Here is an 18,857-nt window from a genome sequence, read left to right as displayed (position 1 = left end):
GCTAAAAAATACTGTCAAAACAATTTTAATGATGCGCCCGGGATGGTTATTTTCTTTGCTTACTTGTATCACTTACTGGGCTGCTTGATCTCATATTCTCCTTTATTGGACTCTCCACCCAACCCCCCCACCTCCCACACTCATTATTTTCACAACGTTAATTATACTCATTGTGTTCATCGACGCCTGCAAGGAGCTCTGTGTCTGTCTGTCAGTGGATGATGAACATTTGCTGGAGGGTTTCAGAGACTTCTGATGGTCATTTTCTTTTAGCTTTCCCCAGAAGCTCTGTCGGGCGGATGAATACCCAAACAACGGCAGGTTGTGATGAACACACATGCTAGCTGCCATGGCGACAATCAGCCTCAGCATTCATCCAATTACCCGACCATCTCCACCCATCACTGGACGACAGTACGGCGTGTGACTGAGAGGGAGAGTGAAAGAATAGGAGAGAGAGAGAGAAAGAGAGAGAGGAAGAGAGAGAGAGGGTGGGGGAGGGGTAGCGGTGGGGGGCGGGGGTCTTAGAGCAGTCAAAGCAGAGCCACAGGGAGATGGATGCACTTACACCGTGTCCATGGTGACGAGCTTGTGTGTGTGTGTGTATGTGTGTGTGTGTGTGTGTGTGTGTGAAGCAGAATCAAGAGTCTGATTCTTTCCCTCCCCATCTCTCTCTCTCTTTCTTCTTGTCTCTGTCTTTTCCCCTCTCTGTTCCTGGTCCACGCTCTGCCCTTGGCCAGACTGAGGCAAGGTCAGTTGGTGCATTTTGAGCTTTTCTCTCCAGGTCCTCGGCTTTCATCTGGGTGAAAGGTGGGACCGCTGGGGAAATGCTGCTGCTGCCCCAACCATCTCTGTGTTAGGCCTGAGAGTAGTCACCTTGTTCAGCTCCTTGAACCCTGACATCTAGCTTCTTACACCCTCCAGAAAGCAGCAGGAGGTGAAGTGTGTGTGTGTGTGTGTGTGTGTGTGTGTGTATGTGTGTGTGTGTGTGTGTGTGTGTGTGTGTGTGTGTGTGTGTGTGTGTGTGTGTGTGTGACAGCTAGCACACACCAGCTATACAGTAGGAGGGAGGGCTTAGTGAATGAGGAGGGGGATAATGGACTCCCTAAGTGTGGTGCGAGCGAGCGAATGAGCAATTTTCCGGGCAGATAAAGGCGATGGCTCCGGTGTTCAGTCAGGGGTGAGGGGGGAACGGAGAGTCCTGCGAGGGGCAGAGATGAGTTTCCCGTGACCAGAGCAAACACACTCAGCCACCCCTCGCCTAGCCGCCGAGTGTGGCCGACACAGGCAACGGCACCTGGGGAAATACGCAGGCAGCGGTAGACACCGGGAGACGACCACCTGCGCTAATGACTCCTGTGCAAACCTTAGCCACGTCCACTGTAGCCTTTATCCAGCAGACACTCAGCTGTCCTTTCTCCTTCACTTATCCCGGCACGTGGCCACTCGTTCCACACCACCCCTCCCCTCCTTCCCAGTAACTCTCTCTCTCTCTCTCTCTCTCTCTCTCTCTCTCTCTCGCCCACTGATGAGTGCATGGAGCGAGAGACTGTACGTCATAGTGCGGCGCAACCATTGAAATGCACACATCATCCCTGCTCCCTTTCTCGCACACAGACACAGAATAACACACACACACACACACACACACACACACACACACACACACACACACACAGAAACACACACATATACACACCCCTTCGGCAGAAAAAGCCTTTTCACGCCCCTCTGAGCATAATTACAGAGTTCATTCGGCAGGAGAAAAGTGGTGAGATGTCGCCTGCGCTGTGCCACTGACTGCACAAGACTGCATGAAGACGTCATGGAACCGCATAGCAAAGACAAATGCCACTGAAGAGACTGACCGTCACATTTGTCCAAATACTAGACTGTCTGAGTGAGGAGGTGTGAGGACCACAGCCTTACTGCAGTGTTTTACTGCACCTATATATTACAGTAAGAATCAAATGGGCTCTCTTTCTCTCTCTCTCTTTTTCTCTCTCTCTCTCTCTTTCTCTCTCTCTCTCTCACACACTCTCTCTTTCTCACTCTCTCTCACACACACACACACACACACATGCACATATATACAAACAAAATAACATATTTAAAACACAATCTGTGACAGTCACTGTCACAAACCACAAGCACAACAACAGGTACACTTTTTGCAAGAACAGACAGCATGCATAACAGCTGAGCTGCTCAGCTCATATCTGTTGTCAGAACTGGGTATGACCTAAATTTACCAAGATATTCTTAGAGAACATGTGCCAAATGACTGCAGCGCCATGCTGTCTTTCTCCTGCCCTATCCCTCTGTGTTTTGTAACTCTCACTCACACACACACACACACACACACACACACAGACACACACACACACACACCACACACACACACACACACACACACAGACACACACACACACAATCTCTCTCTCTCCCTCTCTCTCTTTCTCTCTCGCTCTCTGACACAGTCTTCACAACACTCTGTTTCTTCAATATCTTCTCACCTCTCCGGCATCAAGCTTTCAGGCTGAACCTCGTAAGCACCACACCGAGATCCATCTCTTAATCCCTCAAAGTGACTAGTGAGGTGCAGCACAACCCATTGCGGGCCTCAGTGGCCCTATAATACTTGTGGCTGGAATCTAATAGCCTGTGTGTGTATATATATTTGTGTGAGTGTGTGTGTGTGTGTGTGTGCGTGTGGAGACAGGGCTCATTGTGAGAGCTGAGGAGTGGTGGTTATAAAGTGTCTGTGTGCCTGGCTAATTCCGTAATGAAGTGTGAGTTGTGAACAAGAGCCCAGCTTTGTTAATCTCCATCGGCGTGCCTAATTAAATGTGCTGGCTCAGTGTGTGCCGGCTGCAGGCTGTAAGTGTGTGTGTGTGTGCGTGTGTGTGTGTGTGTGTGTGTGTGTGTGTGTGTGTGTTTGGAAAGTGCAAATATATTTGGTTACATGACTATGAAGTATAGTGTGTGTATGTGTTTGCACACACACTCATATCAGGTCTCTTTCTCCTTTCTGCAGGGTAAGTGTACACATAGAGCCCAAAGCCATATGTTGAAGGTTAACAACCACATGCACTTGGCCAGAGGCTCCACAACTCTATTAATGACAATTTTAAAATGTCTGCACAGCATGACTTGGTTCCAAAATCAGCTTTTTGTGGTAAATGATATGGTCTCTCTCTCTCTTCCCTTTTCCCACTTCTCTTGTCCTCTCCTCCCTCTCTCACTCCATCTATCAATACTATGGCTCCCCCACTGTTCTCTAATGTGTTATAGTAAATTGATTTAGGAATATACGGTATGTATATATTCTATATCTGTGTTAGAGTAAATTGATTCAGGAATATACAGTACAGTATGTATATATTCTATATCTGCTATTACTGTTAATTTACATAAGCATTTTAGAACGCTTCAAGCTCTCTCTTTACTGTGCCTATCTGGCCTGGGATCCCATATGTCATGTACATGAGTCTCAACAACATGAGTACATCTATACTGGTGCTGTGTTGTGCTGTGTTTCTGTGCTGTCTCCAGAGATGGCAAAAGTACTCACTTCCCGTACTCAAGTAGAAGTACAAATACTTGTGTTAACAAATACTCTGGTAAAAGTAGAATTTAACTTCTTTACTCAAGTAAAAGTAACAAAGTACAGGCTTGGAAATTTACTTAAAGTATAAAAGTAAAAGTAGTCTTGTGAATGATAACCATTTTTTATGCAACAGTACTGGACCACACAAATGTTACCAGAGTGCAAGAGTGCCAGTCCCTCTTTTTAAATCTTCCCCTTATAACCTGTTGGGCTATTTCTAGCCTTTCCCTCCCAACATTGCACTGCCTACTTCAGAGGGCAGTGTGTTCCTTTGGCCTACCAACAAACGTCGGCCATCTTTAGAAAGCTAAGATCCCGTAGTTTAAAGCACCGGCACAGTTACATTAGAATATTGTTTTTTCTTTCTGCCAGATAACAAGCATCTCTGAATTGACCACATGTCAGCCCTCTAGGTCACTTGATATGATTTTAGAAACTTAGGTCTTAGGTCTTGCAAAGCTGTGTGCAAAAGTAGATCAATGTAGAATGAAAAATGAGTACTTTAGATCATTATTTGCCAAGGTATGCTCATGCGCTTTGTAATGCCCTATGGAAACTCCCCATAGGACTTTTGGTTACCCAAAATGCATACTGACAATAAAAGTATGCATTTCTGAGGTTCCTTGTAGACTATTTGGATTGTAGCCTATGTCAGGTTCTGATATAGAATGACTACACAAAATGGAATAATTACACCAAAGTCTCTATTTTTGCATTTTCTTTGTTGGCGTAATGGGTGTGTATAAGATGGACTATATATCTGCACAACTAATATTGGATAAAACAACATGAATATTTAATTCCTATGGAATTCCTGTGAATATTTCAAGACCGTAGTGGTAAAAAAAGGGGTGGGTAAACTATGCACTATGTGATCACTGTAAGGTGGACTGCGCCATGCGGTATTTTTAGAAAAGGCATTCAGAACATGTTTGATGATGGTGGAGGTTATTGTCCAATGTTTATAACAATACAAGTGGCATGAAGTGGTTCATAGAGTGTTGATGAGTGTACATATTGTTATTGTGGATAATACAGTGTGATTTTTAAATGTTAACAGTTGTAATTTATGAATAAACTCTTTTGAGAGGTGGGTAAACTGCATCTACTTGCGTTTAGCCTCCACTACATCCCTGTTCAAGACCCAATGCTGCATCTACTTATTGCTAAGGATATAGGCTACACTGCAGCTAGAAGTTAGGGAAGCACCAAAGGCGAGGAGAGGAGGAGGGCATTTTTGACTAAATTTATTTGAGACATACATCGTGCTAGAGTTAACGTCACTGCCATAAAGCTGTAATGATTTGTCACGAATTAATGCCGCCCAAATCTGTCGAGTCATGTTGCGTCAAGTGCAACGTATATTCCCATCCGCTATTGATGACGCAAAAAATACCACTGAAATTATTTGAAACTAAAGTAACGAGCCTGTTTTGTAAAATGTAAGGAGTAGAAAGTACCGATATTTGTGTTAAAATGTAAGGAGTAAAAGTAAAAAGTCGCTCAAAAATAAATAGTAAAGTAAAAATGAAAAAGTGAAAAATCTACTTGAATACAGTAACAAAGTATTTGTAGGCCTACTTCGTTACTTCCCATCACTGTCTCATTGACATGCAGCGGAGTGGAGTCATGCTGAGATGTGTGAGAGCGTGTGCCTGTCCCCCTTTGCCAAGCCGAGTCAGAGCCTTTTACAAACACAACACACACACACACACACACACACACACACACACACACACACACACACACACACACGCACTCACACTCACACTCACACTGCATCGCATGTCCGAGAATGACCCGCGTGAAAAAAAGACTGGCGGGAGCTGTTCACGGCCCCTCTCCCTGGCTGTGCCAAGGACGCTGTCTCGCCCCCGAAACCTGCTCTGATCTGCCAGGGCACAAGCATCAAACCAAACCCTCCTGCCTGGTGCGTCGTCCCCTATTTCCCATGCTTTTTTTTGTGTGGCTTATTTCGTTTTGCTTTGCAGATTCGGGAGGAAATCAAATATAGAGCAGGCACAGGAGACAGTGTTTGGCAGAGCATCTAGTGAGAGACAGCAGGTTCACCGCCTCAGCAGCACCATCGTTCTGTCCCCTTGCTTTTTTTCTCTGCCGCGGCAGTGCAGGCTTTTATTCGTTGTGGCCTTGATATCTCACAAAGCTATTAAGCATTCCATTTCAAAGCCAGCTCTTAGTTGAGATGCCAAGGATGGTTTTGAAACCTTGGCATGAATGCACATCAAATTGATGATGTTTTTTTTTTTTTTGTTCCTTTGGACACCATCACAACATCAAGTGGCTTAGATCTGAGCTCTGTATGTATAGTGGGTGACACACTGCCCCCTTGTGTAGGTCTTGTGTTTTGCAGTGGGCCACAGGTTGCTGCGGTGCCTGTGCCTATAAATGGCACAGTGTCAGTGACAGTGGAGTGGACACTAAGTGACCTGGCATTGGCACTGAGAGGATTGGCAAGCACGGGTGCAGCTGTGGCCATGTCTGTGGCACTGGACACATGGGAGACCGCCATCAGAGCCAGCAACTGACCTGGCACTAACATGCCTAAAACAGATCTGTGTTCACTGGTGCGGCAGCAAATCTACAGCAATGCATACAACATGTATGGGTCAGCTTTGAATGTTAGGGCTCAAAATATTGTAGAATATTTTGTTAATTCTGTACAAAGTTTTTTTTTTTTTTACAGTATGTTGGACACAGGACTACAGTATGTGTCTTCATTTATTCATTGAGGTAGAGAAGAACTTCTGAAGAATTAACAAAGAAAGAAAGAGAAAAGGTGCACATGAAGTGTGTTAAGACACTTTTGTACATACAGTGGGAAGAGAATATAACAACATAGTGATAGGATAGGCAGGCAGATAGGTAGTGTTTAGAGAGATAGATGTTAATGCATAGGAGAACACAGAAGACTGGAAGACTGACTGTATTGTCCTTAGTCCAGAACCAAGGCCACAGGGTTGTTCACTCGGTTAGGAGCCATTGTTGAAGTGACACAGAGTGAGATCTTCACTCATTTATGAGGCAGGAGTTCTCTCCACTTTCATCCACTGCTCTGAAAACACCATCACATACTTCTTCTTCCTCTCCATATCAAAGGTTTGCCTTTCTTGCTTTCGTGGGAGCCCTACCTTTGTTTTTATTCCCTCAGAAGTGCTCCTGGTGGTTTATGATGTGGGCTATTTGTAAATAAGGACAGTGGCCTGGATGAGAATGACAAACCCTTTGAGCAAAGCCTGAGGAGAAACTTCTGGAAAGATTACCATGAGGTGTTCTTATGTCTGCTTTAGCTACTGCCACATTCATATTAAAAAATATTTAAAAACTCTCTCAAATGAGAATTCCTGCTAGACTTGAGTATACAGTACTACAGTATATTCATTACATGGGAAAGGATGGGTGTGTGGGTTAGTGGACGAGATGGCATGGAACCATGTCCAAAAACAACACACACATCAACCTCCACAAAGACTTTTGGAGTGTATGTGTGTGTGACGATGAAAGCATGATGGGTAAGACCACACACCTGTGTTTAAACAGGCTTGGTGCCGGAGGGCAGATACGTGGGCACCTGCCACCCCCGCTCCACGCCCACTCACCCGCCCTGACCCTCCACTCTATGAGGCTCGTCAGAGCTGTTGTGCCTTTCCGTACGGTGTGACGGGCACAAACACAATCGGTACAGCCATCTTAAAGGGCTTCCCGACACCACACAATGCTCGGCTGCTGGAGTCCTTTGTACGTGTGGTTAGCCAGAGGTTATGTGTTGGTAAATTAAGGCGAACTCACGCAGCTGGAAATATAGGTCAGAATGGTAAAATGGAAAGCTCAAAGATGGCCAGTGATAAAAAGTCTGTTTGTGTGTGTGTGTGTGTGCATGTGCGTGTGTGTGTGTGTGTGTGTGTGTGTGTGTGTGTGTGTGTGTGTGTGTGTGTGTGTGTGTAGAACTGGGTGTTCCTGCCCCCCCCCCCAACATACACACAAACACATCACCTGAGACTGATACCACTACACTTCGGAGGACCATATCCAGCTGTCCGCCATGGAGATATACTCACCTATGGAGTTCCTGGCCCTGGAGGCGCATGGCTCGGGGGGGCTGTATGCCCTTGTTGTCATGGCACTCTTTCCTCTCTCCTACTGGCTCTTCGGACGTAGTGAGTAACGCACATCTCGACTCGTCTCGTCTCTCACCTCCTATGCCCTCCATCTGTCCTGCAGGTTCGCCCTGAAAAAGACTTTCCATAACTCTTTTTTAATCCAGCTGGAAGGTCAGATGGTCACTTGTTTCATCAGAGATGAAAATGTCAGAGTAGAAGTTACTTCATTTGGAGCTCCTGAAGTTTCAGAGAAACATGGTGACTCATTCTGGTGATATTAGTAAGTACAGCCTCATTTCGATTCATCATGACCAGACAGCCAGCAACTAAGATATATATATATATATTTTTTTTTACTGTATTGCTTCAGGTCTGATGGATACCAGACTTTGACTGATGTGTTGGTAGGATGAGTAAGATAAGCTTTGAACTGAAAGTGGTACCATGGTCAAACAGCTACTCTGTAGTGAGGCAATCAATATTAAATGTCATGTATGAGAAACTGCATGGTACATTTGTAATGGGATCATGTTTATTTCATATGCAACCTTTACTTGGGTACAAAAGCATGTGTTTGTGGCCAGAAGTTAGTCAACACATCAACAGCAACTTTGGCGGTTGACATCGTGTACCTGCTCACAGTAGGCCTATATGTGAAGTCTACGAAAAATCTGCAAAAATAAGTTAATAGACAGGAAGATAAAATAAATAATAAAATCATATTGTCACTGACACTGAGTGGTGTTGTCTGACAGCAGCTTGAAAAAGAGCTTGTCGTATCTCCCCTACTTATATTGTAGAGGAAGCAACCTGTCACTGGAGCAGCTGATATGCTCGGCATCTCATATGATACTGCATACAAAAATCATACCTTAAAATGTGCACTTATTTTTCTCTGAATTTTGTGTGTTGAACAAGTGCTGACTGTCAGCAACCAGCAGTGTACCTTTCACCCACCTGCACATCTCCCACCTCCCTCAACAACCCCCAGATGCCCATCTCCCGCAGTGCCCTGTCCATCCACCAGGGGTCCTTGTCTAGCTGAGTGAGCCTGCAGCATGATGGGTTTTTGAAGGGCATTGTGTCTCCGTCATTAGAGCCGAGCCGAGAGCGTCTGTCTGACGGCTGTCCTGGCCTGTCGCGCCGGCCTGTCATTATCGGCTCCCAGTGACAGTGTGGGATGGCCTCATCCATGGAGATGGCAATCCGACTCACAATAACTAGTGCTGTGTATTACTATGCCTTCCAGCATTTGCATTTGTGACGAGGTGAAGCGGGAGAGACATGGGGTATAGAGAGTGTGAGTGTGTGTGTGTTTGAGAAGGAGAGAGAGAGAGAGAGAGCGAGAGAGAAAGATAGACCTGTGAGCCTGTAGGTAATACATTTCTGCAAAAGTTTAGTTTATGACCTCTCTCTCTCTCTCTCTCTCTCTCTCTCTCTCTCTCTCTCTCTCTTTCCCTCAAAAGTAATGACTATGCTGGAAGCTGGCATAGCTTCCTCTCCCTGTTGCATTTGCTCGCCGATGCAGCAATGCTGTATACATACCCTTCAACCCAGTCATTGTAAATACAGATTAACAGCCAGACAAGCGGCACACAGAATGCTTTCTCTGACCAGCGGCACACAGACTGCTTGCTCTATGTCCCTCTACTGAGCTTCCCTCCTTATGGTCAAATGGATTGCATCTTTGAGACACCAGCAAATGACTGCAATGAAGAATGGCATCATAGAAAAGTATAGATAGACATACGTATGTCTATAGGTTATTTACCATTTATTTCTTATCATGTGGTGTAATGTAGATGTCTCTGGTGGTGTATTGGAAGATCAACTTACAGCGCGTAGGAATGGTGCCTTTGCCCAACTGTGAGCAGTTATTGTGAAAGATTAAACTCAGTCCTTTTTATCCTAATCATATCTTGTGTCTCCGGGGAGCCAGTGCTGTAAAAGGCAATTTAGCCCCAAAACATTACAGTTTAATGTTCTACAGTTCTGTAGTTTTAAGTATTATAGGCCAAATAATCCACTGTCTGCAGCATTACGTGTGACTCTTGCTTGTCCACTTAGTAGACTGTATGAATACTTTAAGGACCGTTACTTGTCTCTATCTGTTTAGTTCAGCATGGAGCATTTCAGCTTACCTTCCTCTTCCCCTTGGAGTCCATCTTAAGGGCATCGTGCAGGCATGGAGGCACAGTGGTAGAGTCGCCACCTGCCAATTGATCGGCCTGGACTCACTTCCCCAAACTGCCATTGCGAGTATGCATGATTTTTGATAGTGTTGGTGAGTGGCTGCTAAAGAACAGTGACCTTCACCATCTAAAGGAATCAACATATTTAACAATTATGACACGCTGTTAGAGAATGCCACCTTTTTCAGTTTCTCTGTTGTTGCTCAACTGAGAAGGTTTTCTCACAAACTGTCTCTGAGACAACCTCTGTGCCCTGACCAAATGATTGCAATTACAGTAGCTAAAGCAGAGCAATTGCCCTGTTTTTGAAAAGAAAGCTGTAGTCTCTATCTTTAAAGGGACTATCTACCGCTTGTTAAATGTATCTTTGCTATCTCTACCAAGAGCCACTCTACAGAGAAATGAAAATGAACCGAGGAATATTACCTGCAGTATTATATGCACAATTATGACATTCACTTCAACTCAACAGCTTTAGCTGTCATTCACCTGGGGGTTTGCGATGCCGGGCTCTGAGTGCCTCTCGTTTATCAGACCCCCTCCTCCCCTCGGAAGATCAAATGTAAAAAGCAAAGTGAAGGGAAGAGAGCCTCACAATGTGCTACTCATATCGAAAAACCAATTTGGAAAAATCAATGGGCGCACCACTCAGAGTGGCATTTATGGTGTGGGCACTGGGCTCGAGCCTCACCCTCGTCCTGTGAGAAGAGGAGGAAGAGGAGGAAGGCTTTGCATACAGTATGCGGCTGTGCCTGGATACTCCATCATGCAGATCTGCAGCCAATTTTCTTTTGCCTAAATCCTGTGGCATTTTGCAGTAAAAAGAGCTGGGTTTGAATTCCAGCTCTCTGGTGTACAGCTCATGCTCCCACAGTTGATGAAATGGAAAGAAGTCTCTCTCAAGTCCCCCACTGTTGTGTTTTAGTTACAGCTTTGTTGCTTAGCAAAATGTGAGCTTGGAACAGCAGTCATCGTAATTGCTGTTGGAGCACGTGGCACCGGCTTGTGTTCTGTCGTACTTTCTGTGAGGTCAAACTTCAATCATCCCACAGAAAGAGAGGCTAATTAAACAATGTGCTGTCCTTTATACACTCTTACTCAGTACAGAAGTAAATAAGCCTTTCACAATCCAGTTCTTCTCTTTTCGAGATTATAGGTATTAGGAGCGTCCAAATGACATCATAATCACATGCTGAAGTATCTGAAGTGGATTTTGAGCCGCATGTTATCCTGTTGGCTTTATAGATGTCCATGGATCATCATTGGTGGGGGACTTTCCATCCTCTAACAATGTAGGGCCTATTCTCATAGGACACTTCATTGTCAGCAAAACCTCCAAGAATATTAGAGGTCACAGTGATTTTTTTCTCTTGCTGGGCTTGGCCTGGTCAGTGGCACAGGTGTGGATAAGCATGTCCGGTTAGGGCCAGTGCTCTCTCTGCATCTGCAGCAGAACGAATCCTTGTGGGTCAGGTTTGTCCGTTTGACAAACCTCCTCATATACTCCGGAGGTTATATCTGAAAGCTCTTAGAGAGAAAGTTTGAGTGTCTGTCCATCTGTGTGTGTAGGTTTATGTGTGAGGAGGGGGGAGGGAGAGGGCATTAGTGGGAGTTATTGCAGTATAATATAGGCCACATCTGGGGAACCCAATTATCAACATGACAGGTAGAATGAGCTGAATTTTTTACCTAGAATATGGTAGCATTTCCACAGCTATGATTTTTTTGTTTTCCTGAGCTTTTCTTCACCTCCCTTACCTCATCCTTAAATCATCCAAGTCTTTCATTCCTAGAAGGATGGTGTTTTTTTATCCGGTTTCCCCCTTCTGTGTCCCTGGCCTTTTCCTCCTTATGATCTGGTATAGCCTGTCAGGATCTGGTTGAGTGACAGCTTATCAATACATGGGTGTATGCAGGCCAAGAGGCCAAAGCTTGGGGCCTGAATAAAAGATGCTGTGCTGACATCCCAACATGATGGACTTTGTTCTTTGCCCCCGCATGCATTCTGAACCAGCCAGGTTTTTATCCTAATTATTTCTGTCCACTTGCATTGAGAGTTGGTTGTAGGAAACGTTCTACATCCAGAGTCCCATGCCAAACTCACTGGTGTTTTCTAGCATTGTAGTCATTACGCACAAACTTACACCGCACTTCCAATAACTTCTGACTAGTTCTCTCGCGTCACTGACAGTAGCTAGAATGCATAAAAAAAACACCGGGAAAACACTGTTCAGTCCACCAAGTCATAAGCTATCGGCGCTGCGCAGCACCAGTTGTGATATTTATCCTACTGAGTGTAATCGTAGGTAATGTCATGTATGAAAACTATTGTTAGGCAATACTATAAACTTGTGTCAAGTCCAGGGCAGCTAAGGTGTGGCGATGATATCATCAATAGCCTACGCAAGTATGCGGTTTCGCCGTCCAAACAAACTCACAAGGGCTACGGTTTCAGATTTTTCCTCCCTGGGACCAGGTTTAAAAAAAGTCCGGTTCCGGGCAGTGCGTTTACAGGATTCGTTTGGACGATCGGCCAAGACGAAGCAAAACCGGTGCGTTTAACCCAAAAAGCGTCTCCGTGTGGACGGGACCTTAGACTCTTACTACACTATATAAGGGTGAAAGCAAGTGTTATGATAACAGTTTGAAAGAGCTGTTCATATGTACAGACTGTTGGTTTAAAATAGCATAACATAAAACAAGTACTGTACATATCTCAATCGTCATACATTCAGAGAGTGTTTATAGCACATTGATAAACCATTCTGTGCAGTTGTCATCTCTCTGTCTCTGCCCAAGTCCTAACGTCACTGTAGAAAGATGGTGCTATGATGAAAACAACATGAGGTGATTACTGTATTTCCAGAACTTTCCAGATGGCTTGTGTAGTACGGCTATCAACCAATGAAAATAGTGCTGAATTCACAGGACCAAATGATTGTGTGAAGTAAAGTCTAACTTTAGATTGTGTGTGTGTGTGTGTGTGTGTGTGTGTGTGTGTGTGTGTGTGTGTGTGTGTGTGTGTGTTGCGCGCGCACGCGCGTGTGTGTGTCTGTGTTTATGTGTATGTATACTTGTGTCTGTGCATAGGTGTGCATTCATCTGTGTACACTTGTCTCTGTGTGTGCCTTTGTGGGTGAAGGTGTTTGTGTGTGTGTGTGTGTGTGTGTGTGTGTGTGTGTGTGTGTGTGTGTGTGTGTGTGTGTGCGTGCGTGAGTGCCTGCATGTGTGTGTGTGTGTGACTGCAAAGCCTTACACTTGTTGGTTTTTCACATTTTCTCTAAGAATAGCGCCTTGTCAATAGAGGCCATATACATTACTGACAACAGTTTACAGCCCTCAGCTCCTCTGTCTGGTATTTGTTTTCACAGAGTAGAAGACAAGACTACTTGTCACATTGATGGCTCTCTCTAGAACAGAGGCAACATCAGTTTGTGATTTGTGAAAAAGAGTTTTCCTTTTTTATCACTCTCAAACTGCTCCTTTATCATGGATACTATATCCTAAGAAGGAGATGGATGCATTTGGGTCAAGGTGTTGATGGAGAGTATTCCTCTTTGTCAGGTGTGATGCCTGATGATAGACAGGAATACAACACCACATAGAAAGTCTGTTTGATTTAGGATTGTGTGTGTGTGTGTGTGTGTGTGTGTGTGTGTGTGTGTGTGTACTGTATGTGTGTGTGTGTGTGTGTGTGTGTGTGTGTGTGTGTGTGTGTGAGAAGTAGTTACCATTTGCCCACACCTGAGGTCAGACTGCAGTGCAGTGATCCATATACAGCATCCTGGCGCAAGGACTCATCCAAAAATGTCATGCATGCATCACTGCTTTACACATATACTGTACATTACAGCAGTGTGGTGCTACCATGCAGGTGATCTAGAACAAACATATTTCTGAACTTGTATAGTTTTAGGTGGTATCTTGTGCATTTAAACTGAAGAAAATGAAGTTCATATTTCTAAATTGCTCATCACAATTTTCAGAAGACTAACTTGCTGTCATTTGAGATTCTTATATTGCTTTGTGCATGAATCTAATATGAAAAATTAATATTGTGTAATATATGCATGCATGCATAAGATGATAGTTACTCCTTAATTTTAGACAGCCCTTGCTATATACTGTACACAGCAACACAGAGTTGCTCTGGTGACAATGACCCTTGTAATATAAGTGACATAATGTACGTAAGTCTCTTTGGATAAAAGTGTCTGCTAAATGAATACATGTTAAATGTAATGTAATGTACATACTCACAAACAGTATGGATATGCTGTCTTCTTATGCATTGTTTACTTTCTGTACTTATCATTTCCATACACTGTTTAGTATATGAAGTAGATATTGTACAAAAGGAGTGGAGAGGAGGAGGTTTGGATGCTTATATATGTGTGTGTCTGTGGATGGGTCATGGGAGGTGTTTCAATATAAATTTTGATATACCTCAGCTTTAACATCCCTAAGAGGAAGAACTGCTCTCTCAACGATAATCACATGCAACATGGCCACCTGTATATTTCCTCTCCCCATAAAAGGGACATAGATACTGTGAATCATAAAGACTACATTAGTCTGTAGAACGTTTCCTACCAAACTGTTCACTTAAAATCAAATCTTTCTCTCTTTTTTTTGCAGTTAATGTAGCATTAGCGCTACCTTAAAGCATAAAAGCACACCTTCCCTCTCTTTGTGTGTTATATGATCTCTATTGAACTGGCTTGTCTGCTCTTAGACTGGGTGATCAGATGCAAATTGCATTTCTGACACTTCCAGTAGCCATCATTGAGGCTTCCATCCTGGAAACATTGTACGGTATGAAAGGGAGCGAAAAGGAAAGGGAGCACTTTTGGCTTAAGTAGATTTAAAACATAAACCACATTTGGCTTGATATGAGCAGGCAGAGGTGTTCCCCAGCCTCCTAAATGCATTGCATTTTTCTCACATGGTTTTTGTCAGAGTGGAGGAAAAAAGTGGAATACCATTGGGATGCTTATTCTTGGCGAGTTAAAAAGGACAGCTTTTTCAGTTGAATAACTAAAAGGAAATCAAAATAAACATGGACTTTGTTGATTATTTTTTGATATTTGTATTTTGTAAGAATTTGAAGAATATGTATTGAGTCAGTGATCACCTGTTGTAAGTTAATGTTAGACATTGTTCATATTTCAGATTTCTTAAAAAATTTGAAACATATTATGATAGTTTGACATTTTGAGCACACAGCACCCAGCTCAGATAGTGATAACAGTGCTGGAGTCCTGAGTGATCTTCCATCTTAGACCACAGATCTGATTACAAGAAGAAGTGATGGAGGCAAGTGATGGAGGCAAACTACCTCCTGTTTTTCTCCTCTTACCTCTTTTTTTCTGTCTAGAAAGTGTATGTTTTGTATGTATAGTCCTATAGTATATGGTATAGCCACTATCTTTGTGAATGTTCGATATGTTGAGTATGAGGAACATCCCCCCATTGCCTCTGTTTATAATCTCTCTCTCCCTCTGTTTCCCTCTCTTCCCCTGCACTCATTTACATAACCACTCACATGCACATCCAAGTCTTTTTTTAAAACCCATCCTACTAGTGCATGTGCATATTTGGCGCCCGCAAAGCTGCTAACACATAGCAAAGCGGCGGTTCTAACCTGAAGCGATAAACATGCGCCGCCTTTATTCTGTTTGCCCTGTCACGGTCAATACTGTGGAGCCTTGCGTTCTCCAGTGTAAAAGTGGATATGCAAGTCGCTCTCTATGCAAGCAGCTGCTCTTTTTTTTACCCATTTCCATTTCCCAGCCAGCCATCAAACAGCAACAACAAAAAAACGTAAACCTATTCATCGTTCCCCAGAATAGATTGCCTTTATGTGGACCACCAGTCAATTTTTTGAAAGAAATTCCTCAAGCTTTGAACAGAAATAATGCCAGCCAATGGCAGCCAAATGAGTTTTTCATTTCACATAAGTAAATGTATTGGACATCCCATGGCATCTGTGTGAGTAGATTTATGTAGTCTGAAAGAGGAGATGGAGAGAGAGAGAGCGAGAGAGAGAAAGAAAGTAGAAGATAGAGATAGATGGAAGCCTGTGTCTGTCTCCTTCAGTTGCGTGAAATTACTCACTTCAGCCGACTAAATAATTTGGGGCCCCACCGGCGTCCATAAACAGATCTGCTGTCAGAGATTGCAGTGTTTTGAGCCTGCCAGGCAGACTGAGAGGGAGAGAGAGAGGGAGGGAGGGAAGACGGAACTGGCTGTCAGCGGGTTAGACAGACTTCCTTTATAGTCCTCTCCACAGCCTCAGGTTAAATAAGCATGTAAATGCTTTTAGCTGAATGACTGGAGCCATAAGCACAGACTCCCTCTGGGTTTCTCTCTCTTCAGAATGTGTGTCCTTGTGAGAATAACTGGAAAACCTTTAGAGCCCCAGGTTTTTAAAATATTTTATCCATATTATTTCTTACTTTCAAGCATACTTCTAAACACTTTATTGTTGACTAGTATTATTGTCCTTTGTGTATTTTCATTCTGCTTGCTGTTTCTATTGCACTTTCACATCAGTCCTCCTCACATCAGACAGATGTACAAACTAAAAACTAGATGTACTAAAAAACGGTTTAAATCTATTCTATTCTAAGTCTTGAATCTTGAGTACAAGTTTGACAAGTTGCCTGCAAAGTATACAATTTGAACTTGAAACCGATGACCTTTACAAGTGTGTTTATTTATCTATTTATTATAAATTATAGCACAGTAATTACTCAGCTGTCACAATGGCTGTTTACACCACAGCCTCTAAATATCCTCAGCCTGTTACCTTGGAAACCACATTAAGCAAATCAATGAAGGTAGTGTCATTGGAAAGGGAGGGCATACTTCTCTTCTGTTTCTCCCTCTGTTGCAAACTCCCTCCCTCCCTCCCTCCCTCTTTCTCTGGCTCCCTCTCCCTCTGTCTTTCTCACTCACACACACACATACACACATGCGCACGCTTACTGACAATCACGGCTCAGGAGTGGCGAGTGGGACACACACGCTGTCGGATTCCTCTGCTCTGGGCTGTATTTGTGGAGGGGTAGCTTTCTTCAGGAGATCCCTCGCGCTGCAGGGCTTTTTTCTCCCTCCTCCTCCTCCTCCTCCTCCTCCCTCTCTTCTTCATTTTCGTCATCAGCAGCTGGATCTCCTGTTGAGAATGCCCTGCCGGTAGGGACAGGCTGGCCCTGCCACCCTGGACTTGGGAACCCAGGCGGGGGGGTTGATGAGGAAGAGTGGAGCAAATCAGGAAATGGCTTCCCTGAACCCCGTAGGAATTCTAATCTGAAAGCCTTTTGCTGTTGTGGAGTTTTTTTTTACTTCCCTCTGTTTTTTTTTCAATTCCTCATTGAACTTTTCTGAACTGATTGTCGGAGGACTTTGTTGGTGGAGTTTGCGTCCCGGGCTATGCCAGTGCGATGCCAGTGACCTGCCATGTTGAACCTGGATGGCCTCGAGGTGATTGCAGTCCTGGTGGTCATGGGACTCTTCGTCAAAGTGCTGGAGCAGTTCGGGCTCTTTGAGCCAGTCGGTGGGGAAGGTAAATCCTTCGAGGGGAGGGGAGGGGGAGATCTGTAACTATGCACTCGTGCATGTGTGTGTGTGTGTGTGTGTGTCTGTGTGTGTGTGTGTGTGTGTGTGCGTGGAGTGTGCAGCTTGTTTGAGTCTGGGCTGCTTTTTATCCAGCGTGGCTGAATGCTTCAGGCCCCTAGTAGTTTTGTTTGTGCGGATGGGCACTGGTAGCGTTATGGCAGGATGATGGGGCAGGATTCCTGCTCATTCCACTGCAGAGCTCCGTCCTGAGGGGCTTCTCCTCACGGCCGTGTGGTCTGGAGGACGAGAGGAGAGGGCTGGGGCTTGGGTTACTGATGCAACTGTTGGCTCTGTAACTTTAGCCGAGTGAATCCCCTCTGTCTGTCTCAACCTTCAGTCACTGTAGCACCTCTCTCCCTTCCCTTCAGTCACTGTAGCACCTCTCTCTCTCTCCCTTCCCTTCAGTCACTGTAGCACCTCTCTCTCTCTCCCTTCCCTTCAGTCACTGGAGCACCTCTCTCTCTCTCTCTCTCTCCCTTCTCTTCTCTTCTCCTCTATGCCTTTCCTTCCTTCCTGACATGCACATCTACTGTTCAAGCAATAAGACAGTGGAAAGAGCTCCTGAGTGTTTTGGTTTCTGTGTGGAAATTCTAGTCTAAGAGTGTTTGTGTGTGTGTGTGTGTGTGTGTGTGTGTGTGTGTGTATATGTGTGTGTGTGTGTGTGTATGTGTGTGTGTGTGAGAGAGAGAGAGAGAGAGAGTATGTGTGAAACAATTAAGTTCAGTCAACAACAACTCAAGTAAATAAAGGTAGTCTTTGGCCACCTCAGTTCTTTCAAGTGTGAATAAAAATAACTTTTCCCAGGGCTCCAGATTGACTGTGAGGACATCTGAGGCATACTAAGATCACTCTTCCAAAAGCATGGACCCTTTTCTGCCTCTTCTTTAACCTCACACACTCCTCTGGGTAAGGAGGACATGACTTTAACTGAATTTCCTGAATTTCCCATCCATCTTCAGCCAAGGCCCTTGTGCTGATAAGGGGTTTATCAGCTCCCAATCTCACTAACACTTTCATGAGAGGTCTGATCCTTATCAGAGATGGTATTGACTGCCTGCCTGTTACACAAAACAAATGGCTGATTGGAAAGGTGTTTTTTTTTTTGGTTTTTATTTATCTCTAAGAGCCTTTGTCTTGTTCTGGGTCTTTTTTTGCAGACTTAAAGGAAGCTTTGGTATTGCACAGCCATAATAACCTGACTAGAGCAATGCATACAGTTCAACAAACAATCCCTACATTGTGTTCTGGTGAAGAGGATGTTCGATATTAGATTTTTTGAAATGATAACCTCTCTTATCTGCATGGTGGAATGAAAAA

General features: G+C 44.2%; 1 protein-coding gene across 7 annotated transcripts in view; it reads left to right on the top strand.

The window, feature by feature from the left end:
* Positions 1 to 18,857, top strand: part of LOC121685016 (Kv channel-interacting protein 2-like) — a 133,155-nt gene that overhangs the window by 86,395 nt on the left and 27,903 nt on the right. For 2 of the 7 annotated variants that reach the window (XM_042065249.1, XM_042065245.1), the window contains exon 1: positions 17,134 to 17,487. The exons of 3 other annotated variants lie outside the window; for them this stretch is intronic. In XM_042065249.1, the coding sequence (XP_041921183.1) occupies positions 17,382 to 17,487 (106 nt within the window). In that variant the 5' untranslated portion in view covers positions 17,134 to 17,381. 2 more of the 7 variants (XM_042065248.1, XM_042065253.1) reach the window with 2 other exon arrangements.

This window comes from Alosa sapidissima, chromosome 16 (genome assembly GCF_018492685.1).
Source record: "Alosa sapidissima isolate fAloSap1 chromosome 16, fAloSap1.pri, whole genome shotgun sequence".
In the NCBI taxonomy this organism is placed as follows: Eukaryota; Metazoa; Chordata; class Actinopteri; order Clupeiformes; family Clupeidae; genus Alosa; species Alosa sapidissima.
The sequence above is the reverse complement of the archived record's forward strand: the minus strand, read 5'-3'. Positions and strand labels throughout refer to the sequence as shown.